General features: G+C 59.3%; 1 protein-coding gene across 6 annotated transcripts in view; it reads left to right on the top strand.

The window, feature by feature from the left end:
- The window catches only part of SLC12A7 (solute carrier family 12 member 7), an 84,736-nt gene extending 67,383 nt beyond the window's left edge, over nucleotides 1–17,353 (top strand). For 3 of the 6 annotated variants that reach the window (XM_036020298.1, XM_036020299.1, XM_028511323.2), the window contains exons 13-25: nucleotides 1,196–1,314; nucleotides 1,688–1,786; nucleotides 2,356–2,475; nucleotides 3,853–3,957; nucleotides 4,643–4,811; nucleotides 5,625–5,820; nucleotides 6,214–6,383; nucleotides 6,578–6,709; nucleotides 9,034–9,141; nucleotides 10,446–10,624; nucleotides 11,202–11,216; nucleotides 14,320–14,453; nucleotides 15,624–15,715. In XM_036020298.1, coding sequence (XP_035876191.1) covers nucleotides 1,196–1,314; nucleotides 1,688–1,786; nucleotides 2,356–2,475; nucleotides 3,853–3,957; nucleotides 4,643–4,811; nucleotides 5,625–5,820; nucleotides 6,214–6,383; nucleotides 6,578–6,709; nucleotides 9,034–9,141; nucleotides 10,446–10,624; nucleotides 11,202–11,216; nucleotides 14,320–14,453; nucleotides 15,624–15,715 — 1,638 coding nt within the window. Of the gene's footprint in view, nucleotides 1–1,195; nucleotides 1,315–1,687; nucleotides 1,787–2,355; nucleotides 2,476–3,852; nucleotides 3,958–4,642; nucleotides 4,812–5,624; nucleotides 5,821–6,213; nucleotides 6,384–6,577; nucleotides 6,710–9,033; nucleotides 9,142–10,445; nucleotides 10,625–11,201; nucleotides 11,217–14,319; nucleotides 14,454–15,623 lie in introns of all 6 variants that reach the window. The other 3 variants (XM_036020297.1, XM_036020300.1, XM_028511333.2) reach the window with 3 other exon arrangements.
- Nucleotides 17,354–20,267: the final 2,914 nt, after the last annotated feature.

The following is a 20,267-nucleotide window of genomic DNA, read 5'->3' on the forward strand; positions in this document are numbered from 1 at the left end:
GAGCAGTTCACAGGAGTGACTGGGAGCCTCCACCTCCTGTGGAGTTGGCATCTGGCCTGTCATCGTCCTGTGGGACGCTGTGCCCCAGGACTGTCCCCCTGTGATGATGACGAGGGTCATGGTGTCTGGAGCCCCAGCTTCCTCCAGCTGGGGCTGGCTTTCAAAATGAACTTGAGACCACTGGCATGCTGGTGCCCTGGCGCTGCCATGACAAAGGCCACGGACAGCGTGGCTTACACAACACGAGCTGATTCTCTCTGAGGGCCGGAGGCTGGAAGTCAGGGGTCAGGGTGTCGTGGGGCTGGTTCCTCCTGAGGCCTCTCCCTGGGACGTACACGGCCCTCTTCCCCCCTTGTCCTCACGTGGCTGTCCCTCTGTGTATGTCTGTTCTACTCTCTTCTTATGAGGACCCCAGTCACACTCGGTCAGGTTCACCCCGGTGACCTCAGTGTCGCTGGGGCCCCGCACCTGCCGTACTCACCATAGCTCCCGGAAGCCAGTCCCAGCAGACTGGGGTTCTGCACCTTTCACGGCTTCTGTCCGCTCAGGAGAGACGAGGCTGTGGAGGGTGTACTGAGGGCTCGGGGACCGTGCTAGACCGTGTGTGATGGTCAGAAGGTTAGGCTTTCTCTTTGGAGTGGGGGTGGCCCCAGTGTCTGGGAGCCCCTCTGACTTCCCCCGAGGCTGGGCCGGTGCAGCTGCTTTGCAGTGTCTGCATTTTGTTTCTTTCCATGTGTCTCTTTAACAGACCCTTGGCCAGCAGGGAGTGGGTGGGAAGCATTTCAAGCCTGTGTCCCTGAGCATGGGGCAGACCTTCCGAAGGTTCTGCCTCCCCACATGGCTGTGGGTGAAGGTCCAGGTGCCTTGCAATGAGATCCTTACAGAATTCTTTCCCCTGGAGGCTGGGCTTAGGACCCCAGGAGACCCCAGTCCAGCACCCTGGGTGTTGCCCTCACCCCGGTCGCTGTTCTGCCAGGACCCCGGGTCTGACAGTCCCCGGCTGCCGTGTGCCCTGTGAGTTCTGGGTGTCAGGTTTTCTTCCCAGGCCACTGGGTCGGGTGCAGCACACGTTGCAGGAGTCCACTTCTGCGTACGTTGCATCGCTGAGACCCCATGGGCTGACCAACCAGCTCGGGGCATTCTTCCAGCGGCCACCGGCCCCTGGCCCCCAGCCCATGTGCCCTTCTCCCTGCAGGTGTTCGGCCATGGGAAGGCCAATGGGGAGCCCACGTGGGCCCTGCTGCTCACTGCCTTCATCTGTGAGATTGGCATCCTCATCGCTTCCCTGGACAGTGTGGCCCCCATCCTTTCCATGTGAGCATGGGCACAGCAAGGGCGTATGTGGACCAGGAGTGGGGCGCAGCTCCTGTTGTGACCACTAGGGGGACGTGCTCAGGGGACAACACACAGGGGTGGGCCCAGGGGCCCAGGTGGTTACAGTGTTGGACAGTGATGTGGGTGAGAGGGAGCGTGGAGACCCCAAGGAGGGCATTGATGTGGACAGTGGGGCAAGGAGACCCCACGGGAGGGGAGTGACGTGGACAGGGGGACAGGGAGACCCCCACAGGAAGAACAGTGGCAGGGATGAGGGGGCACGAAGAGCTGGTGGGCAGGGATGCCCACAGGATGGAGCAGACCACCGTGGGACCTGGCCAGGGCCCACTCACACTGCCCCTCGGGTCCCTAGGTTCTTCCTCATGTGCTACATGTTTGTGAACCTGGCCTGCGCCGTGCAGACCCTGCTGCGCACCCCCAACTGGCGCCCGCGCTTCAGATACTACCACTGGTAAGGCAACCACTGGGAGGGGATGCACGCCAAGTCTGCAGGGCTGGCTGCTGCAGGGCCCAAAGGCCGCGGGGGCCTGCTTGTCCGTGGTGGAAGAGCTCAGCTAGGCTGCTGAGGGTGGCATGCCTTTCCTCGTCACCAGGGACCCCACCGTGTGGCGGACCACATTATCAGTGTGGGCCCCGGGGCTGCTTCGTCTTGTGTTCCCCGGGCATTAGGTGCCTTAGGTGCCGACCTTTGTGCCCAGCGGGGTGCTGAGTGCCTGGGGGAACAGTGGGCATTCGACGGCGGCGAAGATCCAGGGCTCCAGCCAGTGTCCAGGGGTTGTTCCAGCCCTTGGAGCCAGCTCAGGATGGAGAAGGCACTTTGCCAGGCACCCTGTCGTTTTCTAGGAGTAACTAAAGGAAAGACTCTCCCTGAGGGACAAGGAGTGTTTCTGAGGCAGCTGCTGAGATGCCAGACTGGGGCACGGGGGCAGGTGGCACGGGAAGCGTTGGCGTCAGGGTGTTGGCTGGGGCATGGCCTGGGATCCCCACCTGCAGCCACCGGCTGACTGCACACTCCCACAGGACGCTGTCCTTCCTGGGCATGAGCCTGTGCCTGGCGCTGATGTTCATCTGCTCCTGGTACTACGCCCTGTTCGCCATGCTCATCGCCGGCTGCATCTACAAGTACATCGAGTACCGAGGGTGAGCTCTGTGGGCCCCGTGGCCGCTGCGGACCCTCAGCCCCTCTTACATGTACTTGCTCTCAGAGTGAGACCTCCCTGGGGTTTGCAGCCAAGTCCTGTGCAGGGACCCCTTGGGCTGGTGGGACTGGGGTCCCTCTCCTGGGGACAGATGCAGAGGGACCTGGGCGGGATCTCTGCTGCAGCCTTCATCATAATGGGTAGAGAGCTGTTTGGTTTTTTTAAGGTAATGATATTCCTTTTTTTTTTTTAAGATTTTATTTATATATTTTCAGAGAGTAGGGAAGGGAGAAAGAGAGGAAGAGAAACATCGATTCTTTGCCTCTTATGCACCCCTGACTGGGGACCTGGCCCACAACCCAGGCATGTGCCCTGACCAGGAATCAAACCTGCAATCCTTTGGTTGGCAGGATGATGCCCAACCCACTGAGCCACAACAGTCAGGGCACATCTGCTGTTCTTAATCAATTCCATGTTATGACACAGCATTAATTTTACCTTTGTGTGAGTATAAAAGCCATAATTATTTTCAAATTTATTTTTAGAGCAAAAGGGAGGGAGACAGAGAGGGAGCGAAATATCGATGTGTGAGAGAAACATTGATTGGTTGCCTCTGGCAAGCCCCCAGCTGGGAGCCTGGCCTGCACCCCAAGCATGGGTCCCAACCTGGAATCGAACTGGCGACCTTTTGGTTCACAAGTCGGCACTCGATCCATTGAGCCATACTAGCCAGGACTAAAAACCATTATTTTTAAGTGTGCTTTTTTTGAAAACCAAAATCCACCCAATGGCAGCACTGATGTATGATGGATTTCAAAATTTCCGGAAAGCACTTCAGGTTAACTGCATCTCAGAGCCTGTAGTTATTCGCTGGGGTGTTTCCCCAGCCCCCAGGTCCCTGGCAACGGGGAAAGAAGTGAGCTGTGGTCTCTCTGGCCAGGTGGTGGGCTGGGCGGCCTGGGTGGGCTGCCTGAAGTTCCACCCCAGCCCTCGGGGTGGTTTGGAAGGAGGTGTGGGGGCTGTGATTGCTCCTGCTGGTGAAGCCCAGCCCCCTGGAGCCAGCTCTGCCCAGGTCACTGCCGGCCCATCTGAGTGCCCCTGCCACAGCTTCTCCTTCATTCCCCCAGGTGGCCCCAACTCTGAGGTCCCATGCAGGGCGTCGGGGCCACCTTCCCCCTAACCCCCACCACTTCCAGCCAGGGTATCCCCTCCCCGTGTCCTGTCCCTCCCCACTCTTGGCTGGCCTGGGAGCACCCCCCCCCCCATCACAGAAGTGCCAAGAGGTCCTAAGTGAGATCACTGGGCTGCTGCCCGGCGGGCACCTTCCTGAATGGGCTGTGGGGGTGCAGGAGGGCTCACTGCTGCCCCTTCCTCGCAGGGCCGAGAAGGAATGGGGCGATGGCATCAGGGGGCTGTCGCTGAACGCTGCCCGCTACGCCCTGCTGCGCGTTGAACATGGCCCGCCCCACACCAAGAACTGGAGGTGAGAGCCTGCAGCCCACCCCAAACCCTGCCCCTGCCCCTGCCCCTGCCCTCTGATCCCACAGAACACTTGTTTCTAAAGTCAGACTTACAGAGAGAAACTGTTCCTCCTCGTTAGGAAGCGATGTCTCGGAAGCTTCTAGTGCCCTCCCTCGGTCCAGGGTAGGTCAGCCCAGGTGTGGTCAGCTCGTGTGTGATTGGATGTCTGAGGGCAGTGTGGGCTCTGCGTTGGGCCTGGGCCGTGTGGCGGGTGGGGAACGGGCCCGCTTTCCTCATGGGGCTGCTGCTGCGGATCCAGGGCTTCCGCACGCAAGAGCCGGGAGGGGTTGGGCCCGGGGTGCCCCTGCAGAACAGGAACTTAGTCTGCGCAGAAGGCTCTTGGTCTCCGCACCCTGCACCTGCCTGGAGGTGTGAACTCTCAGGGACAGGAGCTGCCTACTGGGGTTTTCAGCAGGGAGCCTCGGGCTCTGGGGCGGGGGGCGGGGGTTACTCCCAGGAGACGTCTGACTATTCACTAGTCCCACCTGTTTACCTGTCTCACCTGTCCTACCTATTTACCTTTCCCACCTGTTCACCTCTTTCACCTGTCCCACCTGTTCACCTATTTCATTTGTCTGCCCTTTCTCACCTGGCCACATGGGAGCATGTGGCAATGAGCTGCCATGGTAACTGCTGTCCCCGCACAGGCCCCAGGTGCTGGTGATGTTGAACCTGGACTCGGAGCAGTGCGTGAAGCACCCCCGCCTGCTGTCCTTCACCACACAGCTCAAGGCTGGCAAGGGTCTGACCATCGTGGGCTCTGTGCTGGAGGGGACCTACCTGGACAAGCATACGGAGGCCCAGCTGGCCGAGGAGGTGGGTCGGTGCAGGCTGGGACCGGGGTGGCCTGGGAGGAGTGGAGGGCTGCACACGAAGGCCTTCCGTCTCCATGCCCCAGGCGCAGTGTTGCGTGTCAGGCTGTCACACTCGTCAGGAAAGACAGTGCTCTTTGAGTTTGAAACGTGCAGCACAGAAACCTGCCGAAGAAACTCCTGCAACATGCAAGGCCTCTGAGGCCTGAGAGAAACAGCCACTCGGGGGGGGGGGGGGGGGTGTTGGCGCAGACTCGGTGCCCAGGGCTGTGTAGCTCCAGCCTTGGGAACATCCTCCTGACGGGCAGGGCCCTCGGGAGCCCTCAGACGGCCCAGCCCCAGCGCGTTTCCTCTGTGTTTGCAGTCCCTCTGCCGCTGGGTTTGCCTGCTCGGAGGCTCTGGGGTCTCAGCGAGGGCGGGCGGGGGGGGGGTGACTGTAGCCCACTCCATGAGTGCCCTTCAGTGGATGTGACTCATGACCGCCCACGGGGGGGCCTGACATGCTGTAGTCAAGTTTTCAACAAACCTGTGAAATAGCGGGCAGTTCCACAACAACGTGCATCAAAGAACCACGTCCAGTTGTGTGCACAGCACTGACCGTCACCCGCGCCCCCCCCACCCACCAGCTGGCAGTGCACGTGCGCGTGCATGCACACACATGGTCCCGCAGAGCCTCTGGCCTTCCCTACGGCCGTGGTGTCGGTGTGGGGTGTGCCCAGCGCTGCCCTGGCCCCCTGTGGTGGGTTGGTGGGGCTGGCAGTGCTGTTCCCAGTCGGCCCCATGGGTGCTGCAGCACTGACCCCTGACCTCTCCCCAGAACATCCGGTCCCTGATGAGTGCCGAGAAGACCAAAGGCTTCTGCCAGCTGGTGGTGTCCTCCAACCTGCGGGATGGCATGTCCCACCTGATCCAGTCAGCCGGCCTGGGGGGCATGAAGCACAACACAGTGCTCATGGCCTGGCCCGAGTCCTGGAAGGAAGAGGACAACCCCTTCTCCTGGAAGAACTTTGTTGGTGGGTAACGTCCCCCACAGGCTGTGGGTGTCGGGGTCACCAGCTTGAGAGGTGCTCCCCGCTGGCCCGTGGGGGCCCCAAGCTGTGCCGTTTCACTTGAAAACATCTGAAAAGTGAACAGCCACTTGAAAGCCTTGAACTGCCCTCTCCCTTCCTCCTGATGATGCCCCCAGTTTGGCCGTCCCTGGGGAGGGGCCGGGCTGGGCCCCCCCCCGCATCCCTGTGCTGGCTGTGGAGCTGCTGACGGAGTGAGGAGGCCGGCCTCCAGGGCCTGCCCCTGCTGGGGGCTCTGCGGGACCCTGTGGCCACCCCTGCGCTGGCTGGTGCCCAGCGGGTTCGTGGGGTGTATAGTTCTGTCGAGGCCCCGCTGACCCGTGTGCTGCCTCTCCACAGACACTGTGCGCGACACCACGGCGGCCCAGCAGGCTCTGCTGGTGGCCAAGAACGTGGACCTGTTCCCGCAAAACCAGGAACGCTTCAGTGACGGCCACATCGACGTGTGGTGGATCGTGCACGACGGGGGCCTGCTGATGCTGCTGCCTTTCCTGCTGCGGCAGCACAAGGTGGGCGTGGGAGTCACGTGGGGCGGGTCACAGGTGGGGGATCACGGGCCACTGGGGTCACACCATGGGATGGCCCTGGGGAGATCACCCGATTTGGGGGGCCTGGGGGGCCTGTGTCCCCCGAGGTGGCCAGTGGCGGCCAGTGGCATCAGAAACTGCCCTGAGTGTGCATATCTCCTCTCCCCCACCCTCAGGTGTGGAGGAAGTGCCGCATGCGCATCTTCACGGTGGCCCAGGTGGATGACAACAGCATCCAGATGAAGAAGGACCTGCAGACGTTCCTGTACCACCTCAGGATCAGTGCGGAGGTGGAGGTGGTGGAGATGGTAAGGGCAGGTGGGCCGGGCTGCTGGCCGTGCCTGTTCACGGTTGGCGTAGTTCTGGACTAGCAGGCGCATGGGGCATGGGGTGGAGCAGGGTCCCTGCGGGCCTGGTGCCAACGCCGCACTCCAAGGGCCGGCCCTGGGTGTTGCCACGCCCCCCGCCCCACCCCGCTCTAGGCAGTCAGCATTTGCCTGCGTCGTTCCTCAGCGTCCATCTCCATTCAGGACCCTGCCCTGCACTCCCTCCTCTGGGCTGTGACAGCTTCTGTTTTGTTACTTATAACCTTGGCAGTTTAGGTGGGCCCAGGTGTTTTGTGGAATGTCCCCCAGGTTAGACGTGCCTGGTGTTTCTCTCACGACTGGGCTGGATTTTGTTTGTGGGAGGAAGACCCCGGAGGTGGTGTGCCCTCCCCTCTGTGGCGTGTCCTGTGAGGGGAGTGTGACATTCACCCCCTCACAGGTACTGAGGACCTGGGGTCCGGCCGCACCCGCCGGCGCCCACTTTGGGAAGTCCAGACTCTGCTCTGGGAGTGCGTCCCCAGGTCCCCAACCCCAGGACAGGGCTCAGCGGTCAGGGTCTGCTCTTCGTGCGTCTGTGTGTGTCACGCAGGTGCGTTGGTGTCTAGAGCTCCCGCTGCATTGCCCTCGGGTGTTCAGCACACAGTTCATTCTGTTGCTCACATTCTCCAGCCTTGGCTGCGGGGACATCCTCCACATGGCTCCTGCGTCCCTTCGTTGTCGTCCCCCGTCCTCCTAGAACCAGCCATCAGCTACCTCGCCCGCTTTAAATCACCTGAAGCCAAATGGAACGAAGAGCTGATGGCCTGGCCCCCATGTGAGGCAGGTGCGGTGGCCCGCTGCCAGCGTCGCAGTTCTGAGGGACTGGTTATTCTTCTGTTTCAAAGCCCCCGGCCCTCATCAGCTTCCCAAGTGGGTTAGTTGGTGCCATTTAGTTAACAGTAACATTGTCAAAATCTACAGTTCTGCTTGATTTCAGTCACGATTGCTAATTAGGCTTAAGTAGACAGTGTCTATTGTTTAGGGACATAATTGGGTTTCCTTTTTGAAAGTGAGAGCAGCCCTGCTCCTGCCTGGGACCACCCCGCTGCCCACCTGTTAGAGGGGTGGGCTCTTGGGGGCTGGCAGTTGTGGCGCGCACTCCCGTGCAAGGAAGAGGCCATGCCTGATGTCCAGTTAGTGCGGTCTCTCCTTCCCCTTCTGCGGCTTCTGGCATCTTCTTCAGGTTAATCTCCTCCCTCCAGGGCTTTGCAGGACAGAGAGGGTCCAAGATGCTGCTCTCACATGGAGTTTCGTGCATCGGGAGCCTTGTTCACAGAGACCGAGGGCCTGGGGTGTCCCTGGCAGCCGCCAAGCCTGGGGCTCTGGGGTCCGCAGGAGGCAGTGGTCCCACGGGGGAGCCCATGGGGGGCCTGAGAGCCATGGGCCTGAGGGGAGTGTGTAAGTGAACGAGGAAGGGAAGCCAGTGGTCAGAGGCTGAAATTGAGCAATTATAAACCAGGGCCACTAACTAGGAAGGAGGTGTTCCTGGCCAGCAAGCTTCAGAAAGACCAGAGTCAGGAGCGTGAACCGTGAAGCATCAGCACAAAAGAGCTTAGGGGTTTTGTTAAGACTTTTCTTAAAGTGAGTAAATTTTATTTAAGAGTGTCAGGGAGGAGCATCACGGACGTTTAGCTAATGCACTCAAAGAGCACCCAAGCCCAAACCAGCTCCCTGTGAGTGCCGAGGGTTAGTGCATCCGGCGGTTGGGTTAGCAGGCCATCCATCCGCAGGGGCCTGGCTTCCTGGACGCTGACGGTGCAGCCTTCAGTACCAGAAATGAGGGTGCTTTTTATTCTGCAGAGGATGATTTAAATTCCTGGGGAAAAAAACAAGAAAATAAACATTTTATTCAGTGGGAATTTAGTAGAGTGGACTGATAAGAATTAATTTTCTCACATGGTGACTCACGAGAAAGTGTCAGGGAGTGACATTCAGCTCACAGAACCCTGCGGCCGGGGGCACAGAGCTCCACAGAGGTCCCAGGGGCAGCTCTCCCCAGAGCCGAAAGGGCTGAGGGGGTGGTGCACCCCCAGGGACAGGGAGGACCCAGCACCGCCCACTGAAGGACGGGCCGGTGTCAGGAAAGGACCAAGCTCTGTGGTCGGTGGGCGCGTTGCACAGGTAGCCTCCAGAGGGTGAGACCAGGAGGGGGGGGCCGGGCGGCCTGTTTCAGCAGCGGCTCAGACACCAGGCAAAGCCGGTGACCTGTGGTGAAAACGTCGTGTTCTGTACACGTTGAGTCACTTCTGTGCCCCGGGACGTTCTAGGTGGAGAACGACATCTCCGCATTCACCTATGAGAAGACGCTGGTCATGGAGCAGAGGAGCCAGATGCTGAAGCAGATGCAGCTGTCCAAGACGGAGCGGGAGAGGGAGGTGGGTGCCGGCGCTGGATACCCCTCAGTCAGAGGCGGTCAGTCACATGGGCGATGGTGCAGAGCGGGACCCTGTGCTCCTGCAGACCCCGCAGAGCTGTTGGGACCGGGTTTTGGGGGGTCACTTTGAGCTGGCCTTCTCCATCCAGGGGTTTTCGAATGGCTGGGTGGCCCGACTTCTGCCTCCACCTCCTCTCCCCACACGGGTCAAGGCCGCACAGCCCCACTGGCCCTCTGGACCACACCCAGGCTGGGTTGGAGGACTCTGTCACCCCTGGTCTCCCACACACTGTTTACTGAGAGCTGTCCCAGCCACACACAGCTCTCTCCTCTCTTGCGTCATCTCCTGCTCGAACCACCATGGTGGCCTAATTGGTCACCCTTCTGTCCCTTTCATCCTCAAACCAGCAACCACAGTGAGTCCTTAAGAGCCAACTTCTTAATCCCTCCCCCAGGCTCCATGCCTGCCTCACACGGTCCTGTCGCTGCCTGGGTAACCTCCACTCGGGCCACACAGGCCCCTCCAGTTTCCCACTGATGCTGGCTCATGCCCTGAGCCCACCTCATCCGCACAGGCCTCTCTCATTTCCCTCTGGGCATCCCTCAGCGCCTTCCCTGCATGCAGGCCTTTTGGGGTACTTTGGGAAGTGCCATAGCTGCTTTCTCCCACACCACACCCGTCCCCAAACTCCGTGTCACTTATTACCCATCCCAAAGCATAGGCTTCCTGGCAGCCCCTGTGCTGTTGACAGATGAATGGGTAGATGAATGAATGAATGAATGAATGGGTGAGTGGGCAAATGAGTGAGGGGATGAGTGAGTGAGTGATAGAGAAGATGATGAGTAAGGGGGTGAATGAGTGAATCCAGGAAGGAAGGAGGGATGGGTAAGGAGATGAATGAATAGGTAAATCAGGTGATAGATTAGTTCGTGAGTGAGCGGGTGGATGAGCGGGTTGGGAGCGGAGGTAGCACGTGGAGCAGAGACTTTCGGACGTGAGCATACCCTTGCGTCAATATGGAGTCCTGGGTTCTTTCTCGGTGGCTTTCAGAGCTGGGGCCAGAGCAGCCAGAGAAGGAAGTGATGAGTTTGGTCTGGAAGCCCAGGAAGAGGAGAGACTGGTGGGAGTTGGGGCAACGCTGCGGCCCCAGCTGGGAGGCCGTCTGGGGGTCCCTGGGTTCCGTGGGTCACGAAACCCTCTTGGTTCCGTGGGCCAGCAGCCTCTCCCTCCCGTGCTTGCCTCTTGCCGGCGAGGTTTGGAGACCTGCTGCGGTGAGTCTTAACGCTGCCCTGCCCTCCCGCCAGGCCCAGCTAATTCACGACAGGAACACTGCCTCCCACTCTGCGGTGGCTGCCAGGTCTCAAGCCCCGCCCACACCGGACAAGGTGCAGATGACCTGGACAAAGGAGAAGCTGATCGCCGAGAAGTATAAGAACAAAGATAATACTGTGTCCGGGTTCAAAGACCTCTTTAGCCTGAAGCCGTGAGTGTTAACCTGGTGACCTGGGTGGCGGGTCCCAGCTCCCTTCGCTGCCCGTGACAGGGCAGCAGGCACACAGCTGCAGCTGCAGGCCTGGAGGGCAGGGAACCAGCCCAAGGGCCACCGTGTTCTCTCAGGCCGGCTAGCCGCGGCCCAGGCAGCAGCCTGGTCCCTGTTCTTGGTGGGTCACACAGCAGCTTGAAATTAGGGCTTCTAGATGGATGAGGACTCTGGCTCGGACCCTGCCGATGATGTAGGCTGCCTGTCCGGGGTGCCCATGGAGGGCACGTGTGGCTGGGTCCCAGGGAGGGGTCTGAGTTAGAGTCACCGTTACACAGCCCCGGGGCCCCAGGGTGGGAGAGCAGGGAAGCACCTCCCTGGGTTCTTCAGTGGGGAGCTAGACCCTAAAGCCTGGCCTGTCAGAAGGGGCCTGGAGGCTTTCCGGTGCTCATAGGGGTGAGAACTCCTTGCAGAGAAAGACCAAGAGAGGGCAGCCTGGGGTGAGCCCACAGTTGATGAAGAGTGTGTGCCGCGATCACTGCTGAAGTAACATGTTCTCTGTGTTTTCTCTTCCATGTAGAGAATGGGGAAACCTGTAAGTCACTCGCGCGGTTTAGGACTCCTGTTAGCTTGCGTGCCTCGCATGCCTGGCCCCCGCGCCCCTCGTAAACCGTGTGCTTGGCTGTGTGTGCACGTGTCCCAGTGTGTGCGTGCGTGTCCGTGTGCAGGCAGAGCTTGCTCGTCGCTGCTGTAGCTTCCAGTAATTTCCTGTGGAATTCGCTCCTCTCTGTTCAGAGCGGCTCACGGCACATTCCTGAGACTCATTCTCTGAATACCACGGGAGAACTGGAGACCGGGTGGGTTGGTCCTGAGCCAGCTCCGCGCGAGCAGCAGCAGCACGGGTCTCAGCAGCTGTTAGTCGGTTCATCCACGTCCCTGGATCACGGCGTTCAGATACGAAACCTCAGTTCTGTGGGGACAGAATTGGCCGTGTCCCCCCACCAGACACCTTTTCAACCCACGGACACTGCTGTCCTTTAACGGCCACATGCTGTGGATGTGGATGAACTTTCTGCATGGTCAGACCAGGGCTCAGCTCCATGGCCAGGGGCCCAGGGCCGGCTGGCTGAGGAGGAGGGGGCGCTCCCTGAGGCTGCCGGTGGTCCATCTGTCCGTCCCTCTTTCTCTGTCTGTCACCTCCCTGGCTGCCCCAGGAACTCTGGGCTATTTTCTCCTGGGGTGGAGCAGCCTGAGGCAGTGTCCACAGTGGAACTCTGGGGACTAGATGGCTCCAGTTGCTTTTTTGGCCCCAAACCTGAGTTAATTCCTTGACAGTGTTGGTCCATTGAGGGAGCAAGCATGTGGGCCTATCAGGGAGACTGCGCTCAGGGCCTACACAGGGCTGTACTTCCTGCTGTGTTTTTCTGTAAATTTAAAACCCCTCCCGATAAAATCTATGAATGAAAAAAACACAAACGTGTAGGCACAGGATAGGTTTCTCCCTGAACCACAGTTGAACCGTGGGCTTGCAGAGACTCCGGTGCCCATGTGGCACACTGGGGCTCAGGTCCGGGGCTCTGTGCACCCCAACCCCGCCCCCCTGCACTGAGCAGGGTCAGAGGGGACCCCTGCAGGCCTGGGGACTCAGAAGACTGAACTAGGAAGAGGCTATTTCACGGACAGAACTAAGCATGCAGGTGGACATTCCTCTGGGCCCTCCTCAGGGTTAGGCTGGGAGAAGCTTCTGGAAGGCGGGAGGTCAGCCTATACCTGACATGTGTGTGATTTACTGTGACATCCCCAGGGCACACGCATTTGGGGGTGGTTTGCGGGTCCTCTGGGGTGATTGCGTGTATCTTTTTTGTTTCCCAGTCCCCCTCACCATGTTGCTGCCAGGAGCCAGAATCTCCCAATGTGACTCGCCCCCGCCCCTGCCCCCACCCCGCACCCCGGTACCCCTGTACCCCTGTACCCTCCACCCCAGACCCTACCTCCCAGCCTCGGAAACCCTGTAGTGAACGTTCTCCCCGCTCTGGCAGAGTCAGCGTGTTTCTGGCGCATCTCCAGCTCGTGGACCGCAGGGCAGGCTCTCAGGGCGAGGACAAGGCACGCGGTCCCCGTCCACCCCCGTCTGTGCCGCTGGCGCCCATCAGGGGCGCGTCGTCCTGGAGCCGCGGGCCCTCCAGACCCAACCCGCTGATTTTAAGATTATATGTGTTTTCAGACTCTTAACCCTGAGAGATCCTTTAATATCTCACACACGCATTTCTAGAATTGCTGCCGTCCCCACACACACTGGTAATTTTGGCCTCTCGAGGCACCTAATTCATGGTTGTTGCGATGCGAGGCCCTGGCCGTGCCATGGACAGAGACCCAATCTCTAATTTTATCAGTCGGAATGGGAGGGAGGAAATAAAGGGTCTGTGTCCCTGTCTCCCTCCCGGTAATAATTGGTGGTTATAGTCGGATTTATTTGGCTGGAGGGTCGAGTTGATCAAAGGGTGCGGCCTGGGCGTTCGTCCTGCAGGCCTTTCCCTGACCCCTCTTGTGCGGCCTCTGTCCGTCCGCCCGCCCGTCCCTCTCATGTCGGAGGCATTGTGACCTCGCAGAAGGGCTGCCGCCGGCCTGCCCAGGCTGCGTTTCTGAGGCTGGCCGTGGATTCCCTGTGTGTGACCTCTGAACCGTCCAGCGCAGGAAGATGCAAATGCTTTGAGGCGGGCAGAGCTCCCAGGACGGCTTCTCCTGGGCGCTGCCTGGAGCACAGTTCCCCAGGGAGGGGGCCCACAGCCACCTGGCTGGGGACCCGTGGGGTCCTGTGGGGTTGCCTGAGTGCCTGGGTGTGCCGGCAGGTGTGGGTCTGAAGTCTTCCTAGTCTTACTTAGCTGGGGACCCTCTCGGGGGCCACTGCTGGACCCAAGAAGTGTCAAAGCACAGTGGGCCCTCTGCCTCCTTGGAGTGTGGAGAACTGGGGAGTCAGCGAGGACTCGAGGCACAGGGTCTGGGTTGCTGAGCACTGGAAGCTCTTCTGTAGCAGGAGCCAAGAGCAGCAGCATCTGGGAGGGCTGAGAGCAGAATGGACCTTCACAATGGCCGCATCCTTAACCAGGGTCTAAGGCTCTGCTACAGGACTTAAGACGGCAGCAGGGGTGGAGGCCAGGTGCAGGGGCCTGGTTCCTTCCCCACCACCTCCGGGCTTCATGGGCCCCACCCAGCCTGTATCGGATGAGTGAGAGGTTGCCATGTGTACAGTTCAGCAGACCCACCACAGGGCAGTGTTCAAAGCAAGGTTTGGCCACAACTCCAGGGACTCCAGTGGGAAACAGTTTGGAGCCCCTGGGTGTGTGAGCGCCTCTCTGGGCCCAGGCAGCAAGCTCACCCCCAAAGCATTCGCCTCCGCCTGTGTGGACAGCCGCTTGTGAACTAGAAGCTCGGCAGCTTTAGTGACTCTCAGCCCAAAGCGTTTGGAGGCCAAAGCGCTCTGGTTGCTCAGTACCCCCTCCCCTGTCCCCTAATCCCCAGCACGATTCTCCTGTGGAATCACCTCCCGTGGAGCTTTCGGGACTGTGAATCCACTTGAATCAACTCATTTCTACTCAGCCCTTTCTAACCAGGGTGAAGTAGGGCCGGCCGGGGCTCTGACCTGGACTAGTGCCCAGTGTCACGGGCTGGGGTGCAGAGTGACCGTCCCCCCTTTGCAGGAACCAGTCCAACGTCAGGAGGATGCACACGGCGGTGAAGCTCAACGGCGTCGTCCTGAATAAGTCCCAGGATGCCCAGCTGGTCCTGCTGAACATGCCAGGGCCCCCCAGAAACCGGCAGGGGGACGAGAACTGTATCCTTTCCTGGGCTGAAGCCCTGGGGCAGGGAGCAGGCGATGGGGGCGCTGGGCTCTGAGCGCCCCTTGGCTGGCTCTCCAGGTGTTTCCCTGGGGCCTGTGGGCACCTGTGTGTGACTCCATCTCTAGGACAGCCCGGGCCTGGGGTGATGGGTCCATGGGTCTCTGCCAAGGCTCAACTCTGGGTGCTCTTGGCACCTCACTGCCCCTTAAACACCATTCTGCCCATCAAATCCTGTGTCCCCACATGGGCCCCCCAGTTCCCCCTGGTTGCTCAGGGTGTGCCACCCAAAGTAGGAGGCTGTGACTTCAAAGGTCACCCATTAGCCCTACCCCAAACTGCGCTGTCAGCCCCTAAATGTGTGTCAGCTTCCACGTGATGTAGGGGATAGGTCCTCACACAGGCTCCATCCAGGATGCTAGAGGTCTGTGGCCTGGGACCGTCCCCCGGGGTTCAGCCCCTACCACCCTCTGGGGGCATGGGTGAGGTCAGCAGGAGGAGGTCAGCAGCTTGGCTCTTCGATTTAAGCCTCCAGCTGACCACAAGTTAGGAAGTCACGTCTTGGTTACCAGGACATCCCAGCCTATGTGGGCATCTTGGTGGCCAGTGGACGTGTCAGTGAGGCACATCCCTCCTGGTGGGTCTGCACCCAGAGCCCCGGGTGCCAGCAGGGTTTCCTCTAGGGCACAGGTGGTGAACACCAGGCCTGCGGGCTGAATCCGGCCTTCACCTTGTTTTATCTGGCCCAGTGTCTTGTTTCTACCTGACAGCAACGCTGAGCTCTCACTTAACTGTTGAGGAGTAGCTACATTTACACAGTCCTAAAATTACATTCGGCCCTTGGAAGGCGACCTTGAGGCTGGTGTGGCTCCCGGTGAAAATGAGTTTGACACCCCTGCTGTAGGTTCTCAGGCCACTTGCGTTGAGTGGAGGCCTCCTGTTGGGTGGGGTCAGTGCCTCTGGTTGTATTCCTGGGACCCCTCCCCTGCCCTGGGCCCCCTTCTCACCCTCACCTCAGAGACCTGGAGTCGGGCTTTCCCTGACTCAGCCCTCACCTTCTTTCTCAAACCAGTTCCTAACAACACAGGACCCTGAATAGGTCACTCTCTCCACATTTTACACGTGTGCCATGAGACCCCCTGTGGCCTTAACTCAGTCCACCCCAGATATGGAGTTCCTTGAGGTCCTGACTGAGGGGCTAAACAGGGTCCTGCTGGTCAGGGGCAGTGGCCGAGAGGTGATCACCATCTACTCCTAACGTCTGGCCGCTCTGGAAGCACGCTGGGCAGACCTGGGGATGGCGCTGCACACACAGGCTAGTGGCCTGATCTGCCAGCGTGGCTTCCTGCGGAAGTTTCTAGAACACCACTGGGCTCTCCTGTCCAGGCTGAGAACCAGCACATGACTGAAAGGTCTCCTCGAGTCGAGGAGATGACACGCCCTCGGTGCTCCATGTGCTCCCGAGGGGAGGGAGGCTCCGAGTGCCGGGGGTACAGCTGTCCCTCCCATGGGGCCACATGCTCTGCCTCCGGATTCTGGAACTAATTCCCCTTGGCTGCGCCTGCTGGGTCTGTTGTGGCGGTCGCATTGCAGTTCTTCCCCACCCAGGACATTCACAAGAGCCACACGCAGACTGAGGTTGGCCTTTGGGCCGTTAGGATCCGTTTATAATGGTGAAAGGTCAGCCTGTGGCTAAGAGCTCAGTACATGTTCATTAGTCCCTGATCTCTCTGTCCTTTGAATATCCTTGTTTATGTTTCCGTAAAGGCAGGGAGGCCAGCGGACCACTCCCACTTCCCCGGGCTCAGCCAGTTGGCCTCGGTCAGGTACCCGCCTTGTTGGGGACATCTGGTAAGGGAACCTAGTTGTTGGGGAGCACAGAGTGGCCATCCCACTGGGTTTGTGCTCTAGGAAGCTCTTGAGGGAAAGAACCCCCAGTGGAGGAGCCCCCTGAGCCCAGGTGTGTCTGGGAACTCCAGGCTCTCATAAGTGCTGGTGGGCCCAGCCCAGCGGGCACCTCGTTTCTGAGACGCAGAAACGGTGAATGCCGAGAGCTCACACCGGGCCCGCAGGCACACCACACAGTTCAGCTTCTGACGTGCACTCTCTCCTTCGACCTCCACGTCCACATCTCACGCCCTGGGGCGGGGCGCCGGGCTGCAGCCGTGGGAGACCTGGGGCAGGAAGGACACACGCACTGAGGCATCCAGCTGAAGCCTGTGCCCCTGCCCTGCACGGAGGGGATGGCGACAGCCCCTTTCAGTGATCTGTAGACTTTGCACTTTACCTTGTGGTCTTTCTGCTTGTGGTCACGATCGCGCTCACTGTAGTAGACGCTGCAGTAGCTTCTGCCTCACTTTCTGTGTGGCTTATTTATTTGTTCAAACACCCAGGCGTTTCGATGCCAATCGTTCACAAAGAGATTGCATCTGTGAAACAGGCCCGGAGGACCAGGCCCTCAGCTTTCTCATGCTTCCATTCGCTCCCAAGGCAATTGGCCCAGGCTGCAGATTTCGTGTTAGGGTGAAGGCTAAGTGTGCATTTCCAGACATTTCTGAGGAGCCGTCGGGCAGCCAAGAGGGCCTGCATCGCCATCAGAAGGACCACTGGCCAGAGCATGTGCCAAATAGCCACAGCCAGGCTGGGGTGCAGACTTCTGCCGATCCTGGTTCAGCACTGAGTTGAGAGAGACCCACCTCACTCCTGGCTGCGTGGTGAGGATCCGCGTGTCTGCCCCGCCTCCCGTTTGCAGTCTCTGAGCACCGCGTAGCCTCTCCGCACTGAGCTTTATGTATCTTTAATGGCAGTCAGTACAAGTGGATATTGTTTTCCTTTTACAGGTTCCTTGTCTTTGTATGATTTTTGTTAGAAGAATAATAAAATTCAATGAAATCTATGTTGAAGAATCTTGTGTCTCATTCAGCATAAAAATTAGACAATTGCACAAAATGTGCCCCCCCCCCCACACACACCTCCCTTCTTTCCGAGGGGTCTGCTGAAATCGCTCAGTGTGTAATTTCAGGATGGAATCAGCAAGTGAAACCTGTGATTGGAAGGGACCCCGCGTTACACACAGGCTCACAGGGAGACCACACCCGCCGGGACAGAGGGGACTCCTGCACTGTGTGAAGGTGTGAGGGGAGGTTACTGTGGAAGCTGTTGAAGCTCCTCTCAAAGCTCCTGAAACTGTTAAACAGAGTCACTGTGTGACCCGGCAATGCCACTCCTGGGGGCACAGCCCAGAGAAACGTCTATCTGCGTGAACTGACAGGCCCGTGTTCGTAGCAGCCCTGGTCACACCAGCCGAGCTGTGGGAACAGCCCAAACACCCACCCGCTGATAAGTGACTAAAAACGTAGACCCATTCACTGGAATAAAATTCAGTTGTTGAAAGGAATGACATTCTAACATCTCACCCTAGGGATGAGCGTGTGAAAGAAGCCAGCCGCAGGTCATGTAGGATTGCACTCACGTGAACTGTGCCGGATGGTGGAATCCGGACAGAAAGTGGATTGTGGTGAGTTAGTGACTGAGTGGGCACGGGGTTCCTTTAGGGGCAAAGACGATCTGAAGTGTTCGTGGTGAAGCTTGCAGTCTGTGGATGTGCAGGAGACTGAATGCCGTGCAGTGAAGGAGGTGTGTGAACCATCTGCCGTGCCTCCTGGGGACCTTGGGGGCAGTTGGACACAGGACTGTGGGAGAGTGACCCTGAGAGCGGAGCTGCCCTCAGTCTCTGCTAGGGGCGCTCACACCCATGACCTGGAGTACAGGGGCCTGGCCTTTGGGGCAGGAGTGAGGGTGCCATGGGACTGGAAGGGCCAGGCTGTATGGGGGGGCTGGCAGACTTGAGGGAAGATGCGGAAGGGCCCCAGGGTCATGACCACACACCCATGAGCACCCACACAGCGGGTTTGGCACAGCACAGAGTCCTCTGGGCCTCAGACTCATTGTGGCACCTTCACACTGGACAGCCCTGGAAAGGGGTACAGACGCATGAGACACCAGAGCTCCCACTTGGTGCGAGAGGCAAACCCAAACTGCCAGCATGTGGCAGGACTGTGGGTGTGTGTCAGCCACCCTCACAGTGCCCTGAGTGCCCTGCAGGAAGCCCGTGGCCCCTTCCGAGGCTTCCACTGCACTTTCCCCCAGTGGGCAGGCACCTCCTTGCTGGGTGGGCTGCCAGCACCTGACCCAACTGGGTGCTGCCGCCTGTGTCTCACCCTCCAAGGGGGCCCCTTCTGCCCTGGGGGCTGCTTTCCCCGTGGCAGCCCCATCTGGGATGTGGCCCTGGGTGCGGTTGGCCTCTGGGCCCCACTCAGGACCACCTGTCCCTCCACTCCTGCGTGCAGACCCCTGGGGCCTGGCCAGCACAGCCTGTCCACTCTGGCCCCGGGCCTCCCCAGTCTGGCATTGCTGGGCCCTCAGGTACACCTTCTCCTCAAACCCTGTTTTCACTGGGACTTCGTCAGGCGCCCAGGACAAGAGGGCAGCTCTGGCTTCTCTGTCTCTTGGTTTTCCTTCACCAACCTTGCTCCCCAAGTGAGAGGCAGATGAAGGTGCAGGAGATAGGGGACCAAGAGGTCTCGGGACAGTGCTCACATCTGCCCACACAAGCATGACTGCTGTGGAGAAGGGGGCCAAACAGATGACCGCCCACTGCATCCCAGCACGGTTATCCGGGCAACGTCCCTGGAAGTTCCGTCTCTGTGTCGTCTACCCAGGAACTAACGGTTAACGTGTGGGAACATCTGCACTTGCTTTACTCACGTGCCAGGTGCTGTTTGCATTGCGGAAGTCACAAGGTGCACTCACAACATGAGGAGACGAGGTGTGTGATCCCTGCCCACCAGAGGTCGCCACCAGAGGTTGCCACTGCCCGCGGGAGCTGGTGCGATGGACTTGCACAGGTGGGCCAGGCAGCGGTTATCTCCATCTGGATGGTAAGTTTCTCTGCTGCGTGGGCTCACAAGCAGCAGACACACTCAGCGTCCAGTTTTTAAAACCAGGGTCTAGTGTCAGAGGCTAGAGTTCAGGCCTCACCCCACTTCCTGCTAGCCAGCCTGCTGAACGCCTACCGAGAGCTGTGGCAGGGCCGCAGGGGGCTGCTGGGGTTCATTAAATGAGCTTCCCAAATGTGGGACCAGGTGCAAGAGCTCCGCACACTGAGGACTGGACCCAGGTCGGATGACAGGTGTTGGTGAAGACCCAGTGCCGACGGCATGGGAGTCACCGTGCAGGATGCACATGAGTTGAGCAGCCAGACGCTGGCTGAGGGCTGATGGTCTGAAATACCCGGGAACCTGAGATGCCAGTGCTCCTGCCTCACAGACCCTGGGAACCCCCAGTTCTCCCTCACCCGTGGCCTCGGCTCACAAACACCAGTGACTCAGAAGTCTGGAGGAGCTTTACCATGGCCGGACGGGGACATGATGGCAAAAGGGAGGAGACGGTTGCAAATGATGCACCAGCTCCTCCGCAGTCTCATCACAGAGAGCCCAGCATCTCTGTGAAACCCTGATCCACACGGCCCCAGACAGTGGCCTCAAGTGTCCCATTAGCATAAACCCAATTTGGGGCTTAGGTTTTGGGAGTTTTTGTTTTTTGGAGTAAAGTGGAGGGGAAAAATTACTCGTAAGTCTGGAGTTGTGTATTAATTTTCCTTCCATAAGCATCTGTATGAACAGGTATAGACACACTCTCTGTGCAGCATGAGTCCCCAGCTCGCTTTGGCCCTGGCTGGTGTGGTGCAGTGCACTGAGCACCAGCCTGTGAACCAAAAGGTCACTGGTTCAATTCCTGGGCAGGGCACA

Source organism: Phyllostomus discolor, chromosome 3 (assembly GCF_004126475.2).
Source record: "Phyllostomus discolor isolate MPI-MPIP mPhyDis1 chromosome 3, mPhyDis1.pri.v3, whole genome shotgun sequence".
Classification (NCBI taxonomy): Eukaryota; Metazoa; Chordata; class Mammalia; order Chiroptera; family Phyllostomidae; genus Phyllostomus; species Phyllostomus discolor.